At 42.2% G+C, this 27,938-nt stretch overlaps 2 protein-coding genes across 4 annotated transcripts in view; one reads left to right on the forward strand and one right to left on the reverse strand.

Annotated features, from left to right (window-relative positions):
* The window catches only part of LOC118414188, a 33,815-nt gene extending 18,506 nt beyond the window's left edge, over window positions 1–15,309 (reverse strand). Inside the window, exons 1-5 of the mRNA XM_035818051.1 lie at window positions 13,986–15,309; window positions 12,665–13,729; window positions 11,942–12,498; window positions 11,582–11,799; window positions 10,343–11,398 (exon numbers count right to left, since the gene is read on the reverse strand). Of these exons, the coding sequence (XP_035673944.1) occupies window positions 11,329–11,398; window positions 11,582–11,799; window positions 11,942–12,498; window positions 12,665–13,729; window positions 13,986–15,087 (3,012 nt within the window). The 5' untranslated portion in view covers window positions 15,088–15,309 and the 3' untranslated portion in view covers window positions 10,343–11,328. Of the gene's footprint in view, window positions 11,399–11,581; window positions 11,800–11,941; window positions 12,499–12,664; window positions 13,730–13,985 lie in introns of the transcript that reaches the window.
* Window positions 1–27,765, forward strand: LOC118414193. 3 transcript variants are annotated; one of them, XM_035818061.1, is made up of 6 exons: window positions 1–589; window positions 4,174–4,460; window positions 4,588–5,013; window positions 23,190–24,004; window positions 26,960–27,057; window positions 27,275–27,765. In XM_035818061.1, the coding sequence occupies exons 2-6, from the start codon at window positions 4,198–4,200 to the stop codon at window positions 27,458–27,460; spliced, it is 1,788 nt and encodes a 595-aa protein (XP_035673954.1). In that variant the 5' UTR covers window positions 1–589; window positions 4,174–4,197; the 3' UTR covers window positions 27,461–27,765. The 3 variants fall into 3 exon arrangements, with proteins under 3 accessions (XP_035673954.1, XP_035673953.1, XP_035673952.1); XM_035818060.1 differs by lacking the exons at window positions 4,174–4,460; window positions 4,588–5,013 and adding an exon at window positions 22,350–22,636 and having other exon boundaries at window positions 9–589; window positions 22,764–24,004; XM_035818059.1 differs by lacking the exons at window positions 1–589; window positions 4,174–4,460; window positions 4,588–5,013 and adding exons at window positions 16,741–17,268; window positions 22,350–22,636 and having other exon boundaries at window positions 22,764–24,004.
* Window positions 27,766–27,938: the final 173 nt, after the last annotated feature.

Consider the following 27,938-nt stretch of genomic DNA (forward strand, 5'->3'; position numbering starts at 1 on the left):
TTACGTCAATTCTGGAACAATTTCAAACGCGGAGCCCTGACAACCATAATCGAACACCTTGGTAACGTCAACAGACCCCTGCAACCTCCGACACGAGCAGACGTGTGCGCACATCTCTGCTGATTAGTGACTTCCCGTTTTGAACAGCGCGTGTGTTAGAGCCACACAGTCCGGGAAATCGTTCACCAGTCGTGCCTGCACCCTGAGTGACAATGACCTCACCGTAAACACCGAAGCGAAGAAGTTAGGGGCAGCTGAAAACTTGCCCATCACCTGAGAACATTTGGAGGACTCCCCTGACGCCATCCTGCAGCACCCGTAGTCTCCGCAAGGGGCGTTCCATCCCAAAGTCCCCTGGGAAGTCTGAGTTCTATCTCCGTTTCCACACTGCTGTCCAGCTGAGCAAGATGGGTTAGAGAAAAGTCACGATACCGCCGGGCCTGGGTGCCTTCAGGGGCACTTAAGGACCAAAGACTCTGGCACTGAGAACTTTTTATTGTTTATCACAGACTTTAACTTAAGACTATGTTCGTCGTTCTTTTACAAGTTAACGTGAGTTTTATTCAAGTTTCAACAAGACAAGAGAAAGGTAAGTAACGTTAAATATCATATTAACTGCTTTGGAGTTAGAAAGCGCGATCATGAGGTGTAAGGGGTCATATTTCAACAGTTTACCGGTATAAAACGCCACAAGAAGTTTATGAAGCCCAACACATGTCGCTATAAATTGTAGCGCTTTGTTCACGGCGCGCTTCTGGTCCGGAGGCGACAACTGGATTGACCAGGACGTGTTTCAGCCGCCCCCCTCCCACAGGCAGCTGGGCGGGAAAAACGTTTCAGAATTTAGAAGCTGTATAAAACTCTTTTCAACTCTAGTTAAGGGCAAACTTTGAAGCAAAACTACCGAAGTCACGGGTAAATTTCTCATCACTCGGTATCCAGTGATGAAGTCGCGTCGTCACTGGCTTACCAGTGGGGTATATTTATCGTCACTAGTTTTCCAGTGATGAGGAAACTTCAGCTGGTAAACCAGTGACGACAAATATTCAGTTTACTGAAGGAAAAGGAATCATCGTTTCAGTTGAGGGGATTTGAAAGTTAGCACTTAAAGTTATACTAGCGTCACCTCTGCAAGTCCCCACACTCCCGGACCAAATCTAACAGTAACACGCCGCTATGGCGACATGTGAATTAGGGTGTTTTTGTTGCATATCGAAGTCAGCATTGGAACGTTCTAGTGCTAATAGAACGTGGTCACTGGAAGCCCAGTGCCGAAATAATTTCATCACTCGGTGTCCAGTGCCGAAGAGTCACTCATCACTGGAAAACCCAGTGAGTAACCGGTGACCTCGGTGGTTCCGCACTCGGTTTCCAGTGACGAATGACGTTCATCACTGGGCCCCGAGTGACGAGCGGAGTTCATCACTGGGTCCCGAGTGACGAGCGGAGTTCATCACTGGAAACCGAGTGACGAGTCAAGATTCATCACTGGAATTCCAGTGCCGAGAGAGCTTCATCACTGGAACAAAGCAATTCATCACTGGAAAACCAGTGACGAACTTTCTTCGTCACTGGGCATCCAGTGCCGACGCCATTTGAATATACGTTCGTCACTGGACGCCCAGTGAGGAACCCGTGACTTTCGTAGCCTTGCAACTTTGAATGTGTATTCCTTGATGTTATTCGGATTTGTTGATAGTAAGGTTAGCCCCATGACTGAGTTATCCTGCTAAAACCTAAGTGTGCTAGGTACATCTTTATGTATTTAATGATGTGGTAACATTTTGCTGTTATCTACATGAACGGGAGGGGTCCAAAGTCCGTTAGGGGTCCAAACTCCGGTAGGATTTTAAAATCATTTTTGCGGAGATATGCATAAGTGTCTGCACATGATAAGTACAACTTCTTATGGACTAAACCTTGTTGTAAATATCTGAAAAGTCAGAGTATGTGTCCAAGTTGGTAATCCCCAACAGATAACGATTGAAAAAAATACATATGTTTGACGCCTTCCGTGCATGCTGACGAGCAAACTTATCGAGAACATGGCCCGGGAAACTCTTAAATTATTCATCGTCAAATACGAAATGTGAAAAGATACCACCACAGATGCGAAGGATATCTATACGACTTCCTAAAGAAGCACAGCTATGCCGTGTCTTTTATAGTTGGATAATCGGAGCTAAATTATGCCGCATGTTCACGACCTGTCGCCCCCGCCATCTTTGCCAATCACCTATGAAGGAAGCCGAGCGACGCTCAACACGATGGAGTTAGTCAACTCGTCAGTAGAGTACCGATCATTCAAGAAAATCGATCCCTACCGACTAAAGAAATCCTGTAGTCATTTCTGCTGTTAAAAACGAGGTTGAAGCGGGAAATTAAGAAGCCGAAAGTGAAAAAGTGTAATCATAGGCAGACGTAAACAAATGTGCCGCCATTTTCATTTTTGGCGACAGGTTGGTTTCGCCGTGAGAGGTAAACCTTTTAACTAAACGTATTAAAATATGCAGCGTAATTCAAAATATTGCATATATTTGTGACAAGAAAATAGTATTGCAGAAGTTAAGTGTTATTTCGCATCCATAGGACGCTTAAAAATATACAGAGATAACTTGGTTGTGAACTTATCGGAGTTTGGACCCCCTTTTTGTGTTAGAACGTTCCACTGAAACGCAAGTCAAAACCTGCCAATAGTTTCGCGCGCTATCAAACTACAGTTCGGTAGTTGCTGCCGTTAAATGAAATGTATGTCTGCACAGCTTCAATCACAGTTATATGGTTGTTAACAAGATCTTGACTTATTTTTGATGGGTCCTCAGTAAAATGTACGATGACAAAAGCCATGCGCATTCACTTAGAACAGTAACCGGACATTGGATCCCCCCCGTTAACGTTACGTAGTTTTTGAATGTCGCACACTTTTGTGAGAAAGTTTGATACGGAATGTAATGAACAAATCCTTAAGGACTAATGTGCATAAAATATAAATTCAGTGATTTTGCTGTAGCATAATTGGTCGATGAAAACACCTCCACATCAGTTTTGAATCCCTGATTAGTGATAGATTCTTTACTTTTATATCTATGTTTCATGTATTAACAATAATAAAGAAACATTTCTAAAGTTGCATGCTGCATGTTAGAGGGGCTTTCAAAAAGTGATGCCTCCCGGTTTATAGCAAGCTCATTTTTTCCTCAAATGAGTTGAAATTTGGCACAAAGGAAGGTAAAGGCAAATGTTTTCTTGAGATTGAGATATCTCAATTTGTTGTTCAGGTTTTTTATGAGTGACTGAGTTGAGTTCAAGATGACCACACCCTTGTTATCCTGTCGGAAGATATTAGAGGTTCAATTAACGTGCAATTGACGATGTCCCAGACTCACCAGTAGCTATTATACGAAACAAACTGCACATATACATTTGTATCAAGTTGAATTTCTCTATAAGCTACATGCCTATTTTCATTTTTTATATCCAATCATTTATTCTTTTTTTTTGTTCCTCGGGTGAAGTATTAAAGGTATGAGGGTTTGTGGATTAGGGGTGGGCTGCTTAAAGTTTCTGTAACCCAGTTTTATTAACTGAGAGGTATCAAACTTAGTCCACTTCTTGGTCTTGAAAAAGTTTTGATAACTGTGCCAAGTTTCGTATCTTTTAGCTAGTAGAAAAGCAGTCTAAAAAAACTTAAGTCAACAAATTACGTATTTGGCTATCAATCAAACTGTCTGTAATATAGCAACTTGCTCCATTCTAGTGGCTGCAAAAGGTGAACCATTGAGAGTTCAGACATGAATTTTGGCATGTAATCTATTGAGATATTTGTTATTATACAGGTGAAATTTTGCATCCTGCAATAGTTTTAAAAGGGTCAGATTCAGAGGAATTGATCTCCTGACAACCATTCAAGGGTGCTGCCATCTTGAACGCAACTCAGTCACTCATAAAAACCAACAAATTGATCAATTGATCGATCTCAAGAAGACATATGCCTTCAACTTTGTTCCAAATTTCCAGTCATTCTATGAAAAAAATGAGCCTACTATAAAAGTGGTGGCATTACTTTTTGAACAACCCTCATCACACAATGATTATTGTTAAGCAGACAGCTCTCCAAAATCACACAGGATTTCTTCAGCAAATCCTGACATTTTGTTTCCTTTCCTCTATCAGTACTGTAGCTAAACAGAAAGCAATATGAGCAACTCTAAGAAGGATAGCCCAGCCCTGCGGCAACAGAAGTACTCAAATACTATCATCCGTGGACGTCGCCACGCCCCCACCCCTGAAGCCGTCCCACCATCCACTCTCCTGGACGCACCCCCTCTGTCTCCTGTCCCGCTGCCTTCACCACCAAAGCAGCCTCTACCTGAGTCGAGGTACCGCCGACCAAAACACCTGGTCACCAACCTGAACAAGAGACAGCCAGTTCCTCAGGGTGGATTCACAGCAGTCAACAGGTATTAAAAAAAATGTATCAAGTTCCATGTACATATGTCCTTCGTAAAAAGGGTTTTTATCAGTATCTGTTCATCAGAAGTCAAATATGTCTTGTAGTAATAGTCCTTTATTTTTCTCTTGGCACAGATATTCTAAGACTCCCACACACCCAGATGAAAATTCAAAGGTGTTTGAAGAATACGCTGAAAGGCTCACAAACATTCAGCAAAAACAGGACTGCATGGGAGAGGGCAAACCACGACCAAGGAGACCCCCCAGACGTAATAAGACCCCAGCTCCCGTCTCCATGATGATGGACTCTCTGGAAAATGAAAACATGTCAGAGAACGAGCTCTACAAGAGAAAGAAGGAGACTATTAAAAAGGTACAAGATTCCATGGGAGTTGACAAAACAAACACAAGAAAAGCTCGCAACGCAGCTAAACCTCCCACCTCCAGGAAGACTGTCGAAGAGCAGCAAGTATTCTCACTCGGACATCATGAGGAGAGAAGCCCAACACCAGCAGAATATGATGACTGCAAGTTGATGGATGAAATAGTCCAAGAATTCAGATCTTACCAGAAAACCAGAGCTCTCACACCCACAAAAAACAGGGGAGAAGACGGGAGGAATGTTGGCAGGATGGCCGAGAAGATGATGGAAGGAGATCTACACACAAAACCCAAGTCCATCAAGACTAAGAAGGGAAAAACTTGTGTCAAGATGTCACCAAACAACCAAGCAAATGTTGGTCAAGACAAGATGAGTGTGACGTCTCATGAGGTGTATACCCCTGACTGGGAGGAGGAAGGTCGAGCACAGAGCAGATTGAACAAGACATCACAGTCTGGACGCCTCAGCATGATAAGCAATACATCCACAATGGAGAGGGGAAAAGATTTTGAAGTGTATTTATATACTCCTGACTGGGAGGAGGAAGGCCAGGTGCAGAGTAACACATCATCACAGTGTGGACACCTGAGCAGGGTGAGTAACACAGCCACGATGGAGAGGGGAAAAGATGATGGAGTCTACACTCCTGACTGGGAGGAGGACGATGGAGTACAGAAGTTTCACAAGACGTCCCGACAGTCTGGACACCTCAGCAGAGTGGACAACACACCCACGATGGACTGTGTGATGCATGACCTTGACTTGGAGGAGGACGGTCAAGTTCAGAGCCTGTACAGCACGTCCCCGCAGTCTGGACACCTCAGCAGAGAGGACAGCACACCCATTACAGATACAACCAAAGATTGGATGTACCACATCAGAAAAGTTGGGCTGGAGGAGATGATGGAGTCAGGCAAGAGCAGGGATGAAGACAGTCTACACAGGAAGACAAACATCCATGGCAAAACGACCAACAAGACGCACCAGGCAAGAAAGGAGAGGCTGGTCTTACCTAGCCTGACTGCTGATCCTGGACTGACTCTGCAGGGGAGCAAACTTCAAACACCTGGTGAGTTTTGTACTGTAGGGAGCAAACTTCAAACACCTGGTGAGTTTTGTACTGTAGGGAGCAAACTTCAAACACCTGGTGAGTTTTGTACTGTAGGGGCCAAACTTCATACACCTGGTAAGTTTTGTACTGTAGGGACCAAACTTCAAACACCTGGTGAGTTTTGTACTGTAGGGACCAAACTTCAAACACCTGGTGAGTTTTGTACTGTAGGGACCAAACTTCATACACCTGGTGAGTTTTGTACTGTAGGGACCAAACTTCATACACCAGGTGAGTTTTGTACTGTAGGGACCAAACTTCATACACCAGGTGAGTTTTGTACTGTAGGGACCAAACTTCAAACACCTGGTGAGTTTTGTACTGTAGGGACCAAACTTCAAACACCTGGTGAGTTTTGTACTGTAGGGAACCAAACTTCATACACCTGGTGAGTTTTGTACCAAACTTCATACACCTGATGAGTTTTGTAGTGGAGGTTCAGTCACTGTTGAAAAGAAGATGCCCAGCCTTTCCCAGATGTTGTGACAGCTGTAGTCTTATTTCATTTTCATAAATGTTGTAGAGATGAAGCTTGTACAATTGTCATGCTTTTCCCTAATGCCTTGCAATTGGATTTAGAGTTGGCATGAGCAAAATGGTAGACTGTGTAGCCACATACTACCCAAGCACTTACATCTGATCCAGTATTCACTTTGCACTCCCATGAGTTAATCTCCCATCTATCCTGTTTTCTACAGGTGTCAGCCTCCCTTCCATAGGAGATGGGAAAGGTGTCATGTCTGCTGCTGCCCAAACCAACGTCCCAGATGAGGACATGGGAACAACGTTGCCCCAAGTGAGTGTTGTATTTACATTGACAATGTTTCTAACTGCTTTAGCAGTAAACGTTGTAACAACCTTGGAAAGAAAGACATAATGTGTATTGTTGTATGACAGAGGGAGTAATGAGTGATTGTCTAGTGAAACTTCCCTCCCAGAGACAGAATGGCTGAAACTGTAGCAGCTACTCTCCAGTCCTCTAACAGTTTGTTCTCTCTATCATGCATACCAGCTGCAGTTTGGCACCACAAGAGTGGGGAAGTCCACATCAGATACCGTGACCTTCAAACAGCCGAGCGACAAGTCCAAAGTCCGCAGCACCAAGCGGCGCCAGAAGACTGACCGCAACACGCTGAAGGACAAGAAGTCCCAGAAACGGCGCCGTGACAGCTCCAGCATCTCGTCACCTGACTTGTGAGTTGGGTGCAACAGTGGGCACCTTACCATTGTGTCCATGATATTTATTGGCAATGGTTCATGTAACTACATGTGTATACATTTTATGTTTAACTGTGCATTATTGTGCATTATGTTTGTCCCATGCCTTTTTTGCATGTACAACTCAGTATAGAATGTTTAGACACAAATTACTGTAATTCCTGATTTTTTCAATGTTCACGGTTTTCATGGTGATGACTGTAACATGAACTTATCATTACCGATAACATATAATTCGTTCACCGTGAACATTTAGTTCCGAGAACAAGTTAGATTTTCTCAGACCGTCAAAGTTTGTATCGAGAAGACAAAGTGAATTACAGTATGCTAAAAAACAGAATAATATGACATTCCTTACCTTATTGCACAGTCCCAGATGCAATGTTTAGACAAATCATGCTGGAACATCAAAATGGCATAGATCTGACTTTGAGGTTTTTATCATACAGTCCCAAATAAGATGTTTAGACAAATTATGCTAGAAAACAGAATCCGATTTTAATATCCCCACCTTATCGTTCAGCATCAGGTATATGTGAGTCATAATTATTGTTCTACATGTGATCAATACTGCAACAAAACCTACAGGTGTTGCACGCACAGTTGGGGTGGGGAAGGGGACGTCAGGACCAACTCCACAGATAGGAGGCTCTCGTCTCTTACAGACTGTCCAACCTCTCCCACTGCACCATCGATCTGATATGTTTGCGCCGTGCAGTGAGAGATGGCTGCCCTGCACCCGGTCTGCCAATCGGGATGTCGGGCCCCATCCTCACTTCACCCCACAACCATGTCAGGTTGTTGCAGTGGTGGGAGGGTGGACTAGTCTGTCAGGGACTTGTGCCTCCTGTCTGTGTGAGGGGGTCTTGTACTGAACTGGAACTAACCCAGCTGTGGTGGAACTGTACTGTGTGGTCTGGTGTAGTTTGAGTGGGATCATCTCATGTGAGCCATCTATGACAGACTGTATCATGTAACACTGAGTAGGACTGGTGTGTGGAGAAACTTACACATGAGGTGGTCTCCAGTAGTACTTGTGGAGGTGGGAGTGTCCAGTTCCTGTACAAGTCTGAAGACTTGTCCACTTCCTGTTATATTACTGTGGGATTCGTCCAATACCTGTAGGTCCTGTTACAATTTAACAAGTGTAGTTTATACACCTATGTGTGCATGTGAGTGTAATGTGGTGGACTTAGTAGGTAATTTCATTATTTGTGGCATTTTTGATTATTCGAACTTGATAATGTAAGTGTAATGTTCTTAATTTTGTCAGCTGTCTCAATCCAAAGGATTATCTATGAAAACTAAAAGGACTAATATAACCAAGAAATATGACTTTAACAAAGACTGCACACTTAAAAAACATGCATTGTCACAATATTCATAGGAATTTTCATTTTTGTTCACTAGAAAATTATTTTTCTCATACGGCTCCATTATAGCAGGTTGGACTCTGAAATTCTACTTGATAACTATGTCATATATAATATCTGTGCTGTCTCTATTGTGTATTCTGAAGTTGTGTAAATATGCTATCTATACATGTTGACATGCGTTGTGTAAATTACTATTTGTACATGTTGACATGTGTTGTGTAAATATGCTATCTATACATGTTGACATGTGTTGTGTAAATATGCTATTTGTACATGTTGACATGTGTTGTGTAAATATGCTATTTTTACATGTCAACATGATATGTGTAAATATGCTATCTGTACAAGTTAACATGTGTTGTGTAAATATGCTATTTGTACATGTTGACATGTGTTTTGTAAATATGCTATTTGTACATGTTGACATGTGTTTTGTAAATATGCTATTTGTACATGTTGACATGAACTTTGTAAATATGCTGTCTGTACATGTTGATATGAGTGTGACATGTGGTACATGCTATCTGTACCAGTTAACGTATCTGCAGTACATTGCCAATAAATACAACTAAGTGAATACATGTATTCTGGCTCAGTCTCTCTCTGTCTTCTATTGGACCTAAAGTATGTAAAACTGTTGCCTCTGTCCCTGGTGCTGACAAGTACATCAATAAAACGGTGCTCCTGTCCCTACATAATAAACCAACAAGACTGGTGGCCCTGTCCCGTCTTGACACACAAACCAGACAGGTATCCCAGCCCTAAATGCTGAATAACACATCAACAACACTGTCACTGGTGCTCGTGTCCCTGAATGACGCACCAACAAGACCGCTACCTCTGTCCTTGGTGCTGAATAACACTTTAACAACACTGTAACTGATGCCCCTGTCCCCACACGACACACCAACAAGACCGCTGCCCCTGTCCTTAGCACTGAATAATGCATTAACAACACTGTCACGGATGCCCCTGTCCCCACGACACACCAACAAGACCGGTGTCCCTGTCCTTGGTGCTGAATAACATCGAACCCCTGTTTTTGGTAGCCTGGGTACCATCCAAGTTGTAGTTTGCTCCTTTGTTCGCTTCTGCTAATAGAGAAGCGAATGTATATAGTGCATGATAGACGTATGCAGTGTATAATAAACGTCAGAGCGAACTACAACCCGGATGGTACCCAGGCTATGTCCTTGGTGCTGAATGATATTTGAACAACAATGTCAGAGGTATCCCTGTCCTTGGTACAGAATGACACCTCAACATCACTGCACTATCCCCTCAGCTGAGTAAATAACAGACCAAAAGACATCGCCTGAGGCTTAAGGTCATGACAATATGACATAAAATGGTAACTCTATACTCACGATTACCCATTGCAATACTTGCAAAACAGGGACAAAATAAAAATTAAATTTTGTTAAGATATTGAATTCTTCTATGAGTACAAGTTCAAACATATTCACCATAAACAATTGCCGAATTGTACCATGCCCATTTCATGAACTTGAAAATGTCATGGAATAAGAATTTTCCAGGGTGCAGAGGGGTATTGCATAGAAACCTTTGGATATCAAAGGCATCAAATGTTAGTAAGTCTAACATGCAGCGTGCATGCAGATCCCGCTAAATACCCTCCTCGGCTCCATGTTGAATTACTTTCAAAAGTAATGTTGTCTGCCATGTCTCTTTTGTATACGCTGCTTTTGCAGAAACGACAAACCAAAGACCATAAATGGAAAAACGTTTAATTAACAGCGTGTAGTCTTTGCCCTATTTTGACATACTGAAAAATTCGCTCGTCTTTTCTTGGCGAAGGTAGCTAAACCTAAATGATCAAAACAAGAACAAATAGAAGGGTCAGCAGCTATTTAAATTGGGATCACATTTCAAGTCGTGTTACGTTACATGGCTCACCTACAACGTAAGCAGATCCGTCTTAATTGTCAAGGTTGAGTTATTTGCGACTCTCAATATAACCGACTCTTGGTGTAAACTGCGTAACTGACATGTCTCATTGAGAGTCGCACCGTTATATCTGCAACGCAGCCAAGTATACTTTACTGACCTTTAATTTACACCTTCAAACTACCGAAATGTTTATATATCAATGATGTAAGTATTAACAACAAATTGTTCGCACCTGTGTCATCACAGACTTAAAGATGCTAGATGAAATAATTACGAATCGAGTTCGTAATAACTTACCATACGAAGTCATCGTCAATACAACAATCTTATACATGCAACAAATGAGGAAAATGGTTCTATCAACCAATGACATCATAGTCCCATACAGTCTCCTTTATAATAGATCAATATATTGTCGCATCAATACTAAAATACCTATTAACTCCAGGGAAATTCTTCAAAGGGGTTTATGCCTTAAAAAAGCTAAATAGTTATCTGTTTGCGTACACAATAAGTCAAGCGTCTTTCCATTACAATTAGGGACTTTTGTCGCCTCACCGGATTTTTTTAGTTGTAGTAATTTCGACAGTTGATAAAGTAATGCATCATGTCGACTAAGAACAGCTAGCTGTCCTTTGCTAGGATATTTTCATATCTTATTCAACACATTGAGTTGCCATGGCATTTGCTTGTGATGTTTCATGTATCATGTGCCTTTTTGTGGTGGTTGTATGCTTCACACTCCGCACGCTCCAATTCCTCCGCTTCCAATTACATACTGCTTTCGTAAAAGCAAATTCACGTTATAGAAATCATTTTACAAATATAATAATACATCAACAACTCCAGGTATAAGACATATAGTGTTGTAAAGTACTTCATTTGATCCCCTTTGCTGCCAACTCCTCACGGAGCCTTGCCAGGTATCCCGGGTCTGGATAGCCATAGCTGGAATATAAGAAGGAACAATGTAAGGATTTCAATTGGAACTGGTCGTGGTACTAGTTCCTACAATATAGATAATGAACCACTACCAAAGGTTCAACTACTTTTTGCATCTAACATTTACCGGAGCATTCAGACTTTTCTTGCTTAAAAATGTCAACAGATGAATTAGGATCAGATACACACCTGGAGGCTCCCCCGCTGACATTGATTTTATGGTGAATGTCGTTCCAGACCACCGTGTCTGTAGCGCCGGTTGTGACGGATGTCCCAATGGTGAAGACCAGGCGGTTGTCAAAGGCACGTTTCAGGAGCTGGACCAACTCTCGTCCCTCTTCGTTGTCGGGGAGATAAGCACACCAGGAGGTACCGCTGTAGCGGCGACCGGGGTTGGGATGGTCAGACTGTAAGGTGAAATACGAATAGGACAATAAGAATGGAAAATAAGAAAAAAATTGAACATTCAAGCTTAAAACTGTTTCAAGAAAAATGTTGTGTCTTATTTCTACCCCAAACAATACGACGAGACCATACTTAAGTACTTACTCCTTGTGTCCCTGACGAAAAGTGGTAGTTGATGACGATGGCGCCACAGTTCTCGTACCCAGCGAGTCGTGTTCCCTTGGTTGTGTACCAGTTCATGCGTCCTTGGGGCTGGTTTCCTTTCAGTTCTCCAACAATGGTGTTACACATGGGGCACTGGGACTTGTAGGACAGAGCTGTATCTATGCAAACTCTACAGAATGTGTGTTTACATGGGAGAGACTTGGGATCAGTAATGCCTGACATGCACATGGGACAGTCTCCCGTGGCATCATCTCCACCTGATGTCGAACCTTTGTCTCCTTGGTCTGTGTGTGACTTACGTGACTCTGTTTGAGAAAACTGGTCTGGCGGTGGCTGGCTGACAGAGTCTGTTGTACTTGTTAAGGCGCTAGTTGAGAGCTGAAAGGTATCTGCTAGTACCTTGACTGTTGCTTGGTCCATGTCGATGAAGATGATCCTTCTTAGTGTGCAGGAAGGAGAGTTTGCCCTCTGGAGGAACTGGACCAACCCGGAGAGTAGTGACTCTGCGCACTTCTGCTTTGGCATGCCAAAGATTCCTACAGGAAAATTGAGAAGTCAAATATGCAACAATGAGCTTTATTATATACGGTATATACCGTGGAGATGGATAATGGTCAGTATTGCACACACAAAAACTGATTTTATACATTCGAATCGGACATACAAGTCATACAACTGTTATCAATATGAAATTATTCTCACCAGAGCTTATGGCCGGAATAGCCACCGACTGCGCCTTCAGTGTTGCAGATGCTTCGTTCAGAATGTTGTAGCAAGTCTGCTGCAACTCCCGTACGTTTGCATCCTCGCGACCATGTGTCCATCTCGGTCCCACGGCATGAATGATGTTTTTACAGGGAAGCTGCCCTCCTCCTGTCACTGCCGTCTCTGTGACCCGAACACGTCCGTAGGTCTTGACATGGTAACTGCTCTCCTGTTGGACAGACGGGCCGCCTGCCCTGGAGATCGCTCCGGCTACGCCACTCCCGTGACTGAGGTGCTCGTTCGCGTTGTTAGCGATGACATCCACCGACTGTTGTGTGATGTCACCATGGGCGACGACGATCTGTATCCCCTCCTTTGTTGTGTGATTGAACCATTCTGTGAAGCGTACAGTCCCAGTCCCGCCTCGACTACTAGCACCAGGCATTCCTGCTGCTCCATCCATGCCTCTCCTCCTTCGACCTCGCTCAGCTATGCCGAGATGCTCACACATCGCCGTCTTCGCCTCCTGGACCTCCCTATCTGTTCCGTAGAACATCACGTCTTTGTCCGCAGTAGTCTTCAGCATCACTCGAGGGAGGTCTTCCGTGATTTTGGCGACAGCTTTGGAGACGTCATCTGGTGGAATGTGCTTGGACCGTAGCTTAAGCGTCTTGCACACGATACCGTGGTGAATTTTCTGGTAGAGTGTTGTGAAGTCTTCTAAAGCATTGTTGGGGTCACTGCCTGCTGCGTCGCTGCCAAAGAACTCCACTTCTGTTTGTCCGTTAACATAGTTTATGACGATCAACGATTTGTTCTTCAGAATGATGTCGAGCACCTCCAACCCATTAACTTGCTTCATATAGGACATGATATCCGGATCCATGACAATCTTGATGGGATCGTCCAAGGTAGTCTGAGAGGCACGATTCACTTCCTTGTGATGGCTGTCATGTACTTGACCGCCATCCAGCCCATCATCGATGTGTTGAAGCTGACCTTTATGTAGGTGCGGCCGCGGTGCAGCGTTCGGTAGTGATACGGTCGGGCGAGTAACCATGTCTAATGGAAACAATGAAAAAAAAAACAAGTCAAGAAAAGATGAATTTTGCCAAGTTCTTCTCAGTATAAGAATAGTACGGTATTGCTATTGACATATAGCCTATGGAATTCAGGGCGTTGTAACGTTATGGGTTGTTTGTTGCTTTCGTATAAATGTTTCGTTAAACGCTGTAGATTCTGCGTGTTGCATTATATTGCATCCGTTCACAACATGTATCGCTCATGTAGGTAAGCAAATAATATGCTAATTAACTACCTGAGATGGCGAGAAGCGTTTTCCATTCCTCCCTGCCCTGAAGCACATCGCAGCCTTCACCTTTTTCCGTAGTTGCATGGAGTACTTGTTCTGCGGTCCTTTCTGGACCTGTGGCTGTGCAAAGTTCATCCCTACACTGACTGATTTGTCTGAATGCACTCGCCACCTCAATATCCGTGCCTCGAGACAGAAGAGTCTGTGTTAACTCCTGCGTACTTGCCAGGCGAACCTTCTTCAACTCCAGCCTCTCTTTCTCTCCATATAGCTGCTTCACGTCCTGCCTACATGTAGCCTCAACCTTCTCCTTGCATTGCTCCCCAAGCGTCTTGATAAGCGTGACAAGATGGCTGACTCGTTCATCAACAAGTTCCTCCATCTTTCTGTCATTAGTTTGAATGTCCACGATGGATCTATCCACAGCCTTTATATCGTTTTCTGTGCTGTCCAAGGCTTGCTGTAGTTCAGTAATCATACTCTGGCAGGAGGCTCCCAGTACTTCGGCTACGTCTGTGAGATTTACTACATCATGTTCAGGTTTGGGGTGATCTAGAACGGTACAGTCCCGACAGACTGGAATACCGTCTGTTTTACAGTAGAATCGCATCTTCTCCCCGGCATGAATGTCACAAGTCGGCTCCGTTTTGTCCGCTTCTCCGTCATACTTGCCAGTCCGTAATTCATCAAGCGTCACAACAAGGTGACCTTTGAACGCTCGGAGAGTACGGTGTATCGCCACACACGATTCACAGAGAAAGTCATTACATGTTAAACACCTCGACACAACGGCTTCCGTGCCCGCACAACTGTCACACGGTATCTTATCCACAGAGTGTTGAACTTTCTTGCGCGCTCCAATTGTTTCTACCAAGTTGAGAATGAAAAAGTTGTCTTTGAGTCCAGAGACGCCATTTTGTTTCAGCGCCGTCTCACGCTGGCAGGTGGGACACTTCACTGTCGTCTCACCTGGCTTCACGTACTCCTTCAGACAGTCCTCACAGAAGGAGTGCACACAGTCGAGAATCTTCGGCTTTCTGAAGGTGTCTAGACAGATCTGACACGTCAGGAAGTCGTCACTGATCTCTTTTATCAAAGCGTGCGCCATGTTTAACGACCGAAACTAGAGCCACACCTGTAAGGGGCAAAGTTCGTAACCTGACACTCCCTTGACTTTGATCATGCTGCTAAACGTTGGAAAGGTAATGGAAAATGTTGAAAATGCTAGTATGTGTTCTTTTAGGAAGAAAAAGAATTTCAACAACTGTCAGAACGCAGACTTTTATTAGTAACCTCTGTCATGACTTTGCCATTGCTGTCAGCAAATCAACAAATAATGCCCCTCTACCAACGCCGACACTACCAACTACCAAATGGGACGAGGCAGTCCCCTCAATGTTGACAATTGTGAATGCACTGTAAAAATTGGAAATGTGTTTGAAAATTTTCTGTAACCAAGAATGTGTATTGGCGGGTACAACAATATTTTGTACCTTTTATTGGATATTTTCATATGTTGGTATCGAATCGCCACGTTAATTTCTAACTAGATAATGTAACTTCACGATTAAATTGAATTTACATAACTGCTGTACGCTTAACGGTTGAATTGTGTTTACATTTTGCTTTACCAGAAGTGTTTGGGCAGCCGTTGATAATTCAGGGACTTGGTCCTTCTAGTGGCTATTTCATATTTGTTGCTATGAACTGCCAAAGTTAATTTCTATCAAGATAGTTTAAAACTCAGATGAATATTGTTTCGAATAAAACAAATCTTGAGTGTACATGTTATGTATTGATGACGTGTATTTTCAAAGTTGTATAACAATAAATAATGAAGACTCCTGTAATAGTAAAGCTTCACAATTCAGCGGATAGGCTGAAAAACAGCCTTTGAATCCACGCAACTGTATCAATTCTATTGTGGAAATAAACCAGTCTACACATTTATCAACCATGTCAAGTGAACGGTTAAACCACCAGCAAGTGAAACGAAACAGTCAGTTTCTCGAATCAAGCCTCAGCTTCATAAAAGCGGTTTCGGGTTGCGTAGTTCAACAACGAGTCCAATTCTACTCATTCCTTTTCACAGTTTTTAAAATCATTACATAACACGTGTCTTCTTCTCCAGGCATGGACACATGCATATCTCTATTACTGTACTTCAGGTACTAAAGGCTTAAAGCTGTATGGGAATCAATGAAAAGAACTGTTGTTATTTGCATATCTTCAACAGTTAACATTTTTGACGTTATCGACATACACATGTTATACACTAAGAATGCAAGAATTCATACGACTACATAAAAATATGTGGGTACCTCTCCAGGCATACATGTATGTCGTACAGTAAATTAAGTTCAAACTACAAACGGTATGTGCGTTTTGTAAGAGACGGATGTCAAAGGTTCAAAACAGGCGTAGGCACAATTGCAATAAATTTGTGTTGCTCTTGCGCCGAAAATTCACCGTAGAAGAAAAGAAGACTGCGATTAGAATAGGGGTGATGGCAACCATACAAACTGATCAAATCGTAATATTTTCCGCAATTTCTTTGACAACTTGCTGTCATAAATTAGTTAAAGTATGGCATTTCTGTAACATAAGGATGTATTTTCTTTTCGTTAAAGACTATCCAGATAATTAATCCTGCAATAATCCCTTCAACCTTCATGGCACACCCCTAACAAATCTTTATTACGTCAGTTCTGGAACAATATTAATGTCAAGCGCGAAGCCCTGACGACCATAATCGAACACCTTGGTAACGTCAACAGACCCCTGCAACCTCTGACACGAGCAGATGTGTGCGCACATCTCTGCTGATTAAATCATTCCCCGTTTTGAACAGCGCGTGTGTTAGAGTCACACAGTCCGGGAAATCGTTCACCAGTCGTGCCTGCACCCTGAGTGAAAATGACCATGTCGTAAACACCGAAACCAAGAAGTTAGAGGCAGCTGAAAACTTGCCCATCACCTGAGAACATCTGGAGGATTGCCCTGACGCCATCCTGCAGCACCCGTAGTCTCCGCAAGGGGCGTTCCATCCCAAAGTCCCCTGGGAAGTCTGAGTTCTAAGTACCGTTTCCACACGGCGGTCCATCCGAGCAAGATGGGTTAGAGAAAAGTAACGATACCGCCGGGCCTGGGTGCCTTCAGGGGCACTTAAGGACCAAAGACTCTGACACAGAGAACTTTTTATTGTTTATCACAGACTTAAGACTATGTTCGTCGTTCTTTTACAAGTTTACATTGGATTTTATTCAAGTTTCAAGAAGATAAGAGAAAGGTAAGTAACGTTAAATTTCATATTAACTGCTTTGGAGTTAGAGGGCGATATCATGAGGTGTAAGGTTTTAATGATTGGGGCCATATTTCAACAGTTTACCGGTATAAAACGCCACAAGAAGTTTATTAAGTCCAACACCTGTCGCTATAAACACTGGCGCTTTGTTCACGGCGCGATTCTGGTCCGGAGACGACAACTGGATTGACCAGGACGTGTTACAGTCGCCCCCCTCCCACAGGCAGCTGGGCGGGAGAAACGGTTGAGAATTTAGAAGCTGTATAAAACTCTTTTTAACAATAGTTATGGGCAAACTTTGAATGTGTATTCCTTGATGCTATTTGAAATTGTTGATAGTAAGGTTATCCCCCATGACTGAGTTATTCTGCTAAAACCTAAGTGTGCTAGGTACGTTACATCTTCATCAAATGATGTGGTAACATTTTGCTGTTATCTAAACTGTCATGTGTAACGTTACGTAGTTTTTGAATGTCGCAGATTTTTGTAAGAAAGTTTGAACCGGAATGTAAGGAATAAATCCTTAAGGAGTAATGTCCATAAATATATGATGATGATGATCTTTATTTGCATGTTCCTGCCCATGTGGGCTAAATGCAGCAAATCCCATGATGGGATACTAATTATAAAGACTAAGTACTATAACATGTAGTATTACAATTGAATAAACAATACATCTGCAACTAAGCTATCACTATATCTAACGTTTACATGACTCTTCCCTTTTCTTAAAACATGTGTATACGAACTCACAGAGTTTGTGTTGTACAAAGGTATCTGTGGTTGTCATTATATGTACAAACAGGTTGTCGTTGGTTAACTCTTTACATCGTGTATCTACTACATTCAGAGCACTGATAAAAGACTTGCGCATGTCAGTGTATAAAGGACACTCTAATATAAAATGGACTTCATTCTCTATACGGTTGGAGTTACAAAGTGTACAGAGTCTATTATTCGGAGGAGTCTGGTTGTATCTTCCCACTTCAATTTGTAGGGGATGGTCACTGATTCTTAATCTAGCCATGGCTCGGCGATGGTTGAAATTCTGAATATTAAGGTACTGTTCTCTTTCGTAGGTATGTTTGATTTTTCTATATGTTCTTAGTTTGTTTCCTTGGTTTCCGGTCCTACCACTGGAGTTCAGCCCTGAGTGAAAGGTTTGAAGGTAAATGTCCTTCAGTCTTTGCTTCACCTCCGACTGAATTGATGGTATATCTCGACCGTTGTTTAACAATAGGTATGCATAACCCGACTCCTCCAAAATCTTACTTACATTAGATAGCCAGCATGGTATATTGCGTCCGTGTAGGTCTTGTTGTACAAGAAATGCTTCATATTGTATGCTATTTGTCGGTACTTCTCTAGTTAATCTATAATAATAAGAAAATAGTCTACTGAGAGCCTCGATCCATAGAGGGAATCTTCCTAGCTCCGCTCTAGTAGCGAGATTACTGGCATTTCTTCTTACACCTAAGACAACTTTACAGAACTTTAGATGCGCTTGCTCTAATGGAGAACTGTCGTTTAAACTAGCATTGCTCCACACTTCTGCACCATACAATAATATTGGCACAATACAAGCGTCAAATAACTTACATTGCAGTGGTACTGAAGCATTGTTTCCTCCAAGAGTTGTTCTTATGCTAAATAGCGCCCTTACTGCCTTCTTTTGGAGGGTTTTCATTGCTGTGTTGAATTTACACCCCGCCGTAAATACTACGCCTAAATAGCAGTACGAGGATACCACTTCTATGTCTTTGTCGAATAAGCAAAATTTATAGTTTGATAACAATCGTCCCTTACGATTGAAAACAATGATTTTCGTTTTCTTTAAGTTAACTGTTAGTTTCCATTTATTGCAGTAAAGGCCGAGAACATTGATTGCGTTCTGTAGGCCACGTTGACTTGTTGACAACATGACAACGTCATCGGCATAAAATAAACTTGATATTTTGGATGAATGAAGTAGAGGGGTATCTAGGTCTGCTGTATTGAGATCGTTAACTAAATCACTAACGTACAGATTAAATAGCGAGGGGCTTAAAACACATCCCTGTCTCACGCCAATCTCTACAGGGAAATTTTCACTCAGACCTATACTAGTTTTTACACAGGCTTCTGAGTTACTATATAAACTTTTGATGATATGAAAGAATTTCCCCGAGATGTCATTGGATAGAAGTTTGAATAGAAGACCCTGGTGCCAAACTGAATCGAAAGCCTTCGAAAGATCAATAAAACAAGCGAAGAGGCGTTTTCCGGACTGTGTGTACTTGGAGATAAGGGTTTTCAATATAAAGATATTATCTGCTGTTCTGTATTTTTTTCTGAATCCTGTTTGGTTGGGTTTTAAAATTTCGTTATCTTCCATGAAAGTAGTAAGTCTTTTGTTTAGAATTGAACTAAATAATTTTCCCAGACAGCTAGAAATTGCAATACCCCGATAATTGTTTGGATCATCTTTTCTACCTGACTTGTGTATTGGAACTATGTAGCTGCTGGACCAGTCTTGTGGGAAGATTCCTGTTTCGAGAACGTTATTGAACAGTTTTGTAAGAGGACGTAATAGAAGTGTTTTCCCCCCTTTTAACATTTCATTAATTATCATGTCTTCCCCGCCTGCCTTTTTGGTTTTGAGTGCTTGAATGGCTTTACCAATTTCATATTCCGTAATTTGGTAATCTAAGGGCCCTTCATTTGAATCATATTTTTGTAGAACTTTTAATTTGTTTAATAAAACTTTTTCGAATTTGGAATCAAAGACCTGTTTTTCTAATCTAGACCTGCTGTGTAGAGATTTAAAGTGTTCAACCCAGGTGTCTGTTGGTATATTTTCTTGGTTCGTTGATTTGTCATTCTTTAGTTTTTTAAGTAGATTCCAAAACGCTGTTGGGTTGTTGTCCTGTAGTTTTTGTAATTGCATTAAACAATTATTTTCATGTTCCCTCTTACGTCTTCGAGTAAGTTTGTTAAATTCTTTCTTTTTCCGGAAATAGCTGCCTCTTATGACTGGGTTCTTAGGGTTACGCATGAGTAGGTATCTTAAATTTCGCAGCTCGTTTCGCGCCTCAAAGCAAGATTTGTCAAACCAGCTTTTGTTTCTTTTAGATTGCCTTGGTTTCTTCTTGCATTTTACTTGTAGAGACATTCTTCCCGCTGTTATTAATATTTCTTGAAGTTTTCGCACGTTTTGTTCAATGTCGGCTTTAGTTGAAGTAATGTTTTCATTTAACGCCATGAAATCTGCTAATTTTCTATGGATTATCGGGCAACTTAGGGCCTCTACAAATTTTTCGTTGGAGTCAGGACCCCAAACAAATTTATCTGGGAAAAGACGCAAATTTGATGTTGCCTTTTTTGTACTTTCGGGAGAGCTTGACGATGAACTAATATTCAGGGAGATCATACAGTGATCTGAGAAATCTGTTAACGGATGCACTTTGAAGGTATTGATATAATGGAACAGAGTACTGCTTGAGATGACGTAGTCCACTGTGCTGCATCCATTCGGCTGGTAGCACGTGAATCTACCACTCAAGTCTCCCAGTATCCTCCCGTTCAATATACGTACATCAGATTGTGTGCACAAATCTATCAGGCTTCTGCCGAAAGCATTTGCAGGATTTTTATCTGAAAAGTTTCTAGGAATGTTAATATTACTAAGTATTTCGGGCTCGAGATCTGAATCTAAGGGGTCATCTTCGTTAAAGTCTGTTAAGGAACCTAGCCTGCTGTTAAAGTCTCCCCCCATAATGACGTAACCTTTGGAGGAAAACAGTGCTAAATCTTGCTCTAAAACATCAAAGATAGAGTCTTCCGCCCTTTTGTGAACGGTCGAATAAATGGGACTTATATAAACTATGCATAGAAAAACATCTTTAAATTCAGTTATTTTGCTATAGCATAACTGGTTGATGAAAACCCCTCCACATTAGTTTTGAATCCCTGATTAGTGATAGATTCTTTACTTTTATATCTATGTTTCATATATTAACAATAATAAAGAAACATTTCTAAAGTTGTTTGCTGCATGTTAGAGGGGAGTTCAAAAAGGAATGCTTCCCGGTTTTATCGCAGGCTCATTTTTTCATCAAAAGAGTTGAAATTTGGCGCAAAGGTAAAGGCATATGTCTTCTTGAGATTGAGATATCTCAATTTGTTGTTCAGGTTTTTTATGAGTGACTGAGTTGAGTTCAAGATGACCACACCCTTGTTATCCTGTCGGAAGATATTAGAGGTTCAATTAACGTGCAATTGACGATGTCCCAGACTCACCAGTAGCTATTATACGAAACAAACTGCACATATACATTTGTATCAAGTTGCATTTCTCTATAAGCCTCATGCCTATTTTCATTTTTTATATCCAATTATTTATTCTTTTTTTTTGTTCCTCGGGTGAAGTATTAAAGGTATGAGGGTTTGTGGATTAGGGGTGGGCTGCTTAAAGTTTCTGTAACCCAGTTTTTTTTAACTGAGAGGTATCAAACTTAGTCCACTTCTTGGTCTTGAAAAAGTTTTGATAACTGTGCCAAGTTTCGTATCTTTTAGCTAGTAGAAAAGCAGTCTAAAAAAACTTAAGTCAACAAATTACGTATTTGGCTATCAATCAAACTGTCTGTAATATAGCAACTTGCTCCATTCTAGTGGCTGCAAAAGGTGAACCATTGAGAGTTCAGACATGAATTTTGGCATGTAATCTATTGAGATATTTGTTATTATACAGGGGAAATTTTGCATCCTGCAATAGTTTTAAAAGGGTCAGATTCAGAGGAATTGATCTCCTGAGAACCATCCAAGGGTGCTGCCATCTTGAACGCAACTCAGTCACTCATAAAAACCAACAAATTGATCAATTGATCGATCTCAAGAAGACATATGCCTTCAACTTTGTTCCAAATTTCCAGTCATTCTATGAAAAAAATGAGCCTACTATAAAAGTGGTGGCATTACTTTTTGAACAACCCTCATCACACCATGATTATTGTTAAGCAGACAGCTCTCCAAAATCACACAGGATTTCTTCAGCAAATCCTGACATTTTGTTTCCTTTCCTCTATCAGTACTGTAGCTAAACAGAAATCAATATGAGCAACTCTAAGAAGGATAGCCCAGCCCTGCGGCAACAGAAGTACTCAAATGCTATCATCCGTGGACGTCGCCACGCCCCCACCCCTGAAGCCGTCCCACCATCCACTCTCCTGGACGCACCCCCTCTGTCTCCTATCCCGCTGCCTTCACCACCAAAGCAGCCTCTACCTGAGTCGAGGTACCGCCGACCAAAACACCTGGTCACTAACCTTAACAAGAGACAGCCAGCTCCTCAGGGTGGATTCACAGCAGTCAACAGGTATTAAAAAAAATGTATCAAGTTCCATGTACATATGTCCTACGTAAAAAGGGTTTTTATCAGTATCTGTTCATCAGAAGTCAAATATGTCTTGTAGTAATAGTCCTTTATTTTTCTCTTGGCACAGATATTCTAAGACTCCCACACACCCAGATGAAAATTCAAAGGTGTTTGAAGAATACGCTGAAAGGCTCACAAACATTCAGCAAAAACAGGACTGCATGGGAGAGGGCAAACCACGACCAAGGAGACCCCCCAGACGTAATAAGACCCCAGCTCCCGTCTCCATGATGATGGACTCTCTGGAGAATGAGAACATGACAGAGAAGGAGCGCTACAAGAGAAAGAAGGAGACTATTAAGAAGGTACAAGATTCCATGGGAGTTGACAAAACAAACACAAGAAAAGCTCGCAACGCAGCTAAACCTCCCACCTCCAGGAAGACTGTCAAAGAGCAGCAAGTATTCTCACTCGGACATCATGAGGAGAGAAGCCCAACACCAGCAGAATATGATGACTGCAAGTTGATGGATGAAATAGTCCAAGAATTCAGATCTTACCAGAAAGCAAAGAAGAAGAAGATGAAATGTTGTGCCAAGATGCCACCAAACAACCAAGCAAGTATTGGTCAAGACAAGATGAGTGTGACGTCTCATGAGGTGTATACCCCTGATTGGGAGGAGGAAGGTCGAACACAGAGCAGATTTAACAAGTCTGGACACCAAAGCAGGGCGAGTAACACACCCACAATGGAGAGGGGACAAGATTTTGAAGTGTATTTATATACTCCTGACTGGGAGGAGGAAGGCCAGGTGCAGAGTAACACATCATCACAGTGTGGACACCTGAGCAGGGTGAGTAACACAGCCACGATGGAGAGGGGAAAAGATAATGGAGTCTATACTCCTGACTGGGAGGAGGACGATGGAGTACAGAAGTTTCACAAGATGTCCCGACAGTCTGGACACCTCAGCAGAGTGGACAACACACCCACGATGGACTGTGTGATGCATGACCTTGACGTGGAGGAGGATGGCCAAGGTCAGAGCCGGTACAGCACATCCCCGCAGTCTGGACAACTCAGCAGACAGGACAGCACACCCATTACAGATACAACCAAAGATTGGATGTACCACATCAGAAAAGTTGGGCTGGAGGAGATGATGGAGTCAGGCAAGAGCAGGGATGAAGACAGTCTGCACAGGAAGACAAACATCCAGGGCAAAACAACCAACAAGAGGCACCAGGGAAGAAAGGAGAGGCTGGTCTTACCTAGCCTGACTGCTGATCCTGGACTGACTCTGCAGGGGAGCAAACTTCAAACACCTGGTGAGTTTTGTACTGTAGGGACCAAACTTCATACACCTGGTGAGTTTTGTACTGTAGGGACCAAACTTCAAACACCTGGTGAGTTTTGTAGTGTAGGGACCAAACTTCATACACCTGGTGAGTTTTGTACTGTAGGGACCAAACTTCATACACCTGGTGAGTTTTGTACTGTAGGGACCAAACTTCATACACCTGGTGAGTTTTGTACTGTAGGGACCAAACTTCATACACCTGGTGAGTTTTGTACTGTAGGGACCAAACTTCATACACCAGGTGAGTTTTGCACTGTAGGGACCAAAGTTCATACACCTGGTGAGTTTTGTACTGTAGGGACTAAACTTCATACACCTGGTAAGTTTTGTACTGTAGGGACCCAACTTCATACACCTGGTGAGTTTTGTACTGTAGGGACCAAACTTCATACACCTGGTGAGTTTTGTAGTGTAGGGACCAAACTTCATACACCTGGTGAGTTTTGTAGTGTAGGGACCAAACTTCATACACCAGGTGAGTTTTGTACTGTAGGGACCAAACTTCATACACCTGGTAAGTTTTGTAGTGTAGGGACCAAACTTCATACACCTGGTGAGTTTTGTACTGTAGGGACCAAACTTCATACACCTGGTGAGTTTTGTACTGTAGGGACCAAACTTCATACACCTGGTGAGTTTTGTACTGTAGGGACCAAACTTCATACACCTGGTGAGTTTTGTACTGTAGGGACCAAACTTCATACACCAGGTGAGTTTTGCACTGTAGGGACCAAACTTCATACACCAGTGAGTTTTTGCACTGTAGGGACCAAACTTCATACACCTGGTGAGTTTTGTACTGTAGGGACTAAACTTCATACACCTGGTAAGTTTTGTACTGTAGGGGCCAAACTTCATACACCTGGTGAGTTTTGTACTGTAGGGACCAAACTTCATACACCTGGTGAGTTTTGTACTGTAGGGACCAAACTTCATACACCAGGTGAGTTTTGCACTGTAGGGACCAAACTTCATACACCTGGTGAGTTTTGTACTGTAGGGACTAAACTTCATACACCTGGTAAGTTTTGTAGTGTAGGGACCAAACTTCATACACCTGGTGAGTTTTGTACTGTAGGGACTAAACTTCATACACCTGGTAAGTTTTGTACTGTAGGGGCCAAACTTCATACACCTGGTGAGTTTTGTACTGTAGGGACCAAACTTCATACACCTGGTGAGTTTTGTAGTGTAGGGACCAAACTTCAAACACCTGGTGAGTTTTGTACTGTAGGGAACAAACTACAAACACCTGGTGAGTTTTGTAGTGTAGGGACCAAACTTCATACACCTGGTGAGTCTGTACTGTAGGGACCAAACTTCATACACCTGGTGAGTTTTGTAGTGTAGGGACCAAACTTCAAACACCTGGTGAGTTTTGTACTGTAGGGACTAAACTTCATACACCTGGTAAGGCCACACCGATTTAATTTCTTGGTTCACGGATTCGCTCGCTCCTATTTTTTGTGAAAAAAAATAAAAATAAAAATTACCCCTCAGCAAATTTTCACCATTAATGAAACCATTCACCAACTTTCTGGTGTAGCAAATTGGCCTCTATATTATAAGCTCCTTAAAGTGTGGGTACAGGTGCTGTTACTGTACAAAAATAGTGTTTTTGTACTTTTTTCAAGCTGAAAACTTTTTTTCTTTATGTTTTGGATTAGCCGTTACCTTTATCCCAACCATTTTACGATTTTTATTTTTATTTCGCCCTCTCGCTCCATATTTTTTATGAAAAAATCCGTGAACCAAGAAATTAAATTGGTGTGGCCTAAGTTTTGTAGTGTAGGGGCCAAACTTCATACACCTGGTGAGTTTTGTACTGTAGGGACCAAACTTCATACACCTGGTGAGTTTTGTACTGTAGGGACCAAACTTCATACACCTGGTGAGTTTTGTACTGTAGGGAACAAACTACAAACACCTGGTGAGTTTTGTAGTGTAGGGACCAAAGGGACCAAACTTCATACACCTGGTGAGTTTTGTAGTGTAGGGACCAAACTTCATACACCTGGTGAGTTTTGTACTGTAGGGACTAAACTTCATACACCTGGTAAGTTTTGTACTGTAGGGGCCAAACTTCAAACACCTGGTGAGTTTTGTACTGTAGGGACCAAACTTCAAACACCAGGTGAGTTTTGTACTGTAGGGACCAAACTTCAAACACCAGGTGAGTTTTGTACTGTAGGGACCAAACTTCATACACCTGGTGAGTTTTGTACTGTAGGGACTAAACTTCATACACCTGGTAAGTTTTGTACTGTAGGGGCCAAACTTCATACACCTGGTGAGTTTTGTAGTGTAGGGACCAAACTTCATACACCTGGTGAGTTTTGTACTGTAGGGACCAAACTTCAAACACCTGGTGAGTTTTGTACTGTAGGGACCAAACTTCATACACCTGGTGAGTTTTGTAGTGTAGGGAACAAACTACAAACACCTGGTGAGTTTTGTAGTGTAGGGACCAAAGGGACCAAACTTCATACACCTGGTGAGTTTTGTAGTGTAGGGACCAAACTTCAAACACCTGGTGAGTTTTGTACTGTAGGGACTAAACTTCATACACCTGGTAAGTTTTGTAGTGTAGGGGCCAAACTTCATACACCTGGTGAGTTTTGTACTGTAGGGAACCAAACTTCATACACCTGGTGAGTTTTGTACCAAACTTCATACACCTGATGAGTTTTGTAGTGGAGGTTCAGTCACTGTTGAAAAGAAGATGCCCAGCCTTTCCCAGATATTGTGACAGCTGCAGTCTTATTTCAATTTCTTAAAATGTTGTAGAGATGAAGCTTGTACAGTTGTCATGCTTTTCCCTAATGCCTTGCTATAGGATTTAGAGTTGGCATGAGCAAAATGGTAGACTGTGTAGCCACATACTACCCAAGCACTAACATCTGATCCAGTATTCACTTTGCACTCCCATGACTTAATCTCCCATCTATCCTGTTTTCTACAGGTGTCAGCCTCCCTTCCATAGGAGATGGGAAAGGTGTCATGTCTGCTGCTGCCCAAACCAACGTCCCAGATGAGGACATGGGAACAACGTTGCCCCAAGTGAGTGTTGTATTTACATAGAAAATGTTTCTAACTGCTGTGAGTAGTAAACTTTGTAAGAGCCTTGGAAAGAAAGACATAATGTTTCTTGTTGTATGACAGAGGGAGTAATGAGTGATTGTCTAGTATAACTTCCTTCCCAGAGACAGAATGGCTGAAACTGTAGCAGCTACTCTCCAGTCCTCTAACAGTTTGTTCTCTCCATCATGCACACCAGCTGCAGTTTGGCACCACAAGAGTGGGGAAGTCCACATCAGATACCGTGACCTTCAAACAGCCGAGCGACAAGTCCAAAGTCCGCAGCACCAAGCGGCGCCAGAAGACTGACCGCAACACGCTGAAGGACAAGAAGTCCCAGAAACGGCGCCGTGACAGCTCCGGACTCTCGTCACCTGACTTGTGAGTTGGGTGTAACAATGGGCACCTTACCATCGTGTCCATGATATTTATTGGCAATGGTTCGGGTAACTACATGTGTATACATTTTATGTTTAACTGTGCATTATTGTGCATTATGTTTGTCCCATGCCTTTTTTGCATGTACAACTCAGTATAGAATATTTAGACACAAATTACTGTAATTCCTGATTTTTTCAATGTTCACGGTTTTCATGGTGATGACTGTAACATGAACTTATCATTACCGATAACGAATCATTTGTCATAGTGACAATAACATATAATTCGTTCACCGTGAACATTTAGTTCCGAGATTTTTTCAGATCGTGAAAGTTTGTATCGAGAAGACAAAGTGAATTACAGTATGCTAAAAAACAGAATAATATGACATTCCTTACCTTATTGCACAGTCCCAAATGCAATGTTTAGACAAATCATGCTGGAACATCAGAATGGCATAGATCTGACTTTGAGTTTTTTAT

Source organism: Branchiostoma floridae, chromosome 4 (genome assembly GCF_000003815.2).
Source record: "Branchiostoma floridae strain S238N-H82 chromosome 4, Bfl_VNyyK, whole genome shotgun sequence".
NCBI lineage: Eukaryota > Metazoa > Chordata > Leptocardii > Amphioxiformes > Branchiostomatidae > Branchiostoma > Branchiostoma floridae.

Coding starts and splice junctions, on each gene's coding strand:
- LOC118414193 (XM_035818061.1), top strand. CDS start 4,198: ATGAGCAACTCTAAGAAGGATAGCCCAGCCCTGCGGCAACAGAAGTAC. Junction 5,014..23,189: donor GAAATAGTCCAAGAATTCAG/ATCTTACCAGAA, acceptor CCAAGAATTCAG/ATCTTACCAGAAAGCAAAGA. Junction 27,058..27,274: donor TGGGAACAACGTTGCCCCAA/GTGAGTGTTGTA, acceptor CATGCACACCAG/CTGCAGTTTGGCACCACAAG.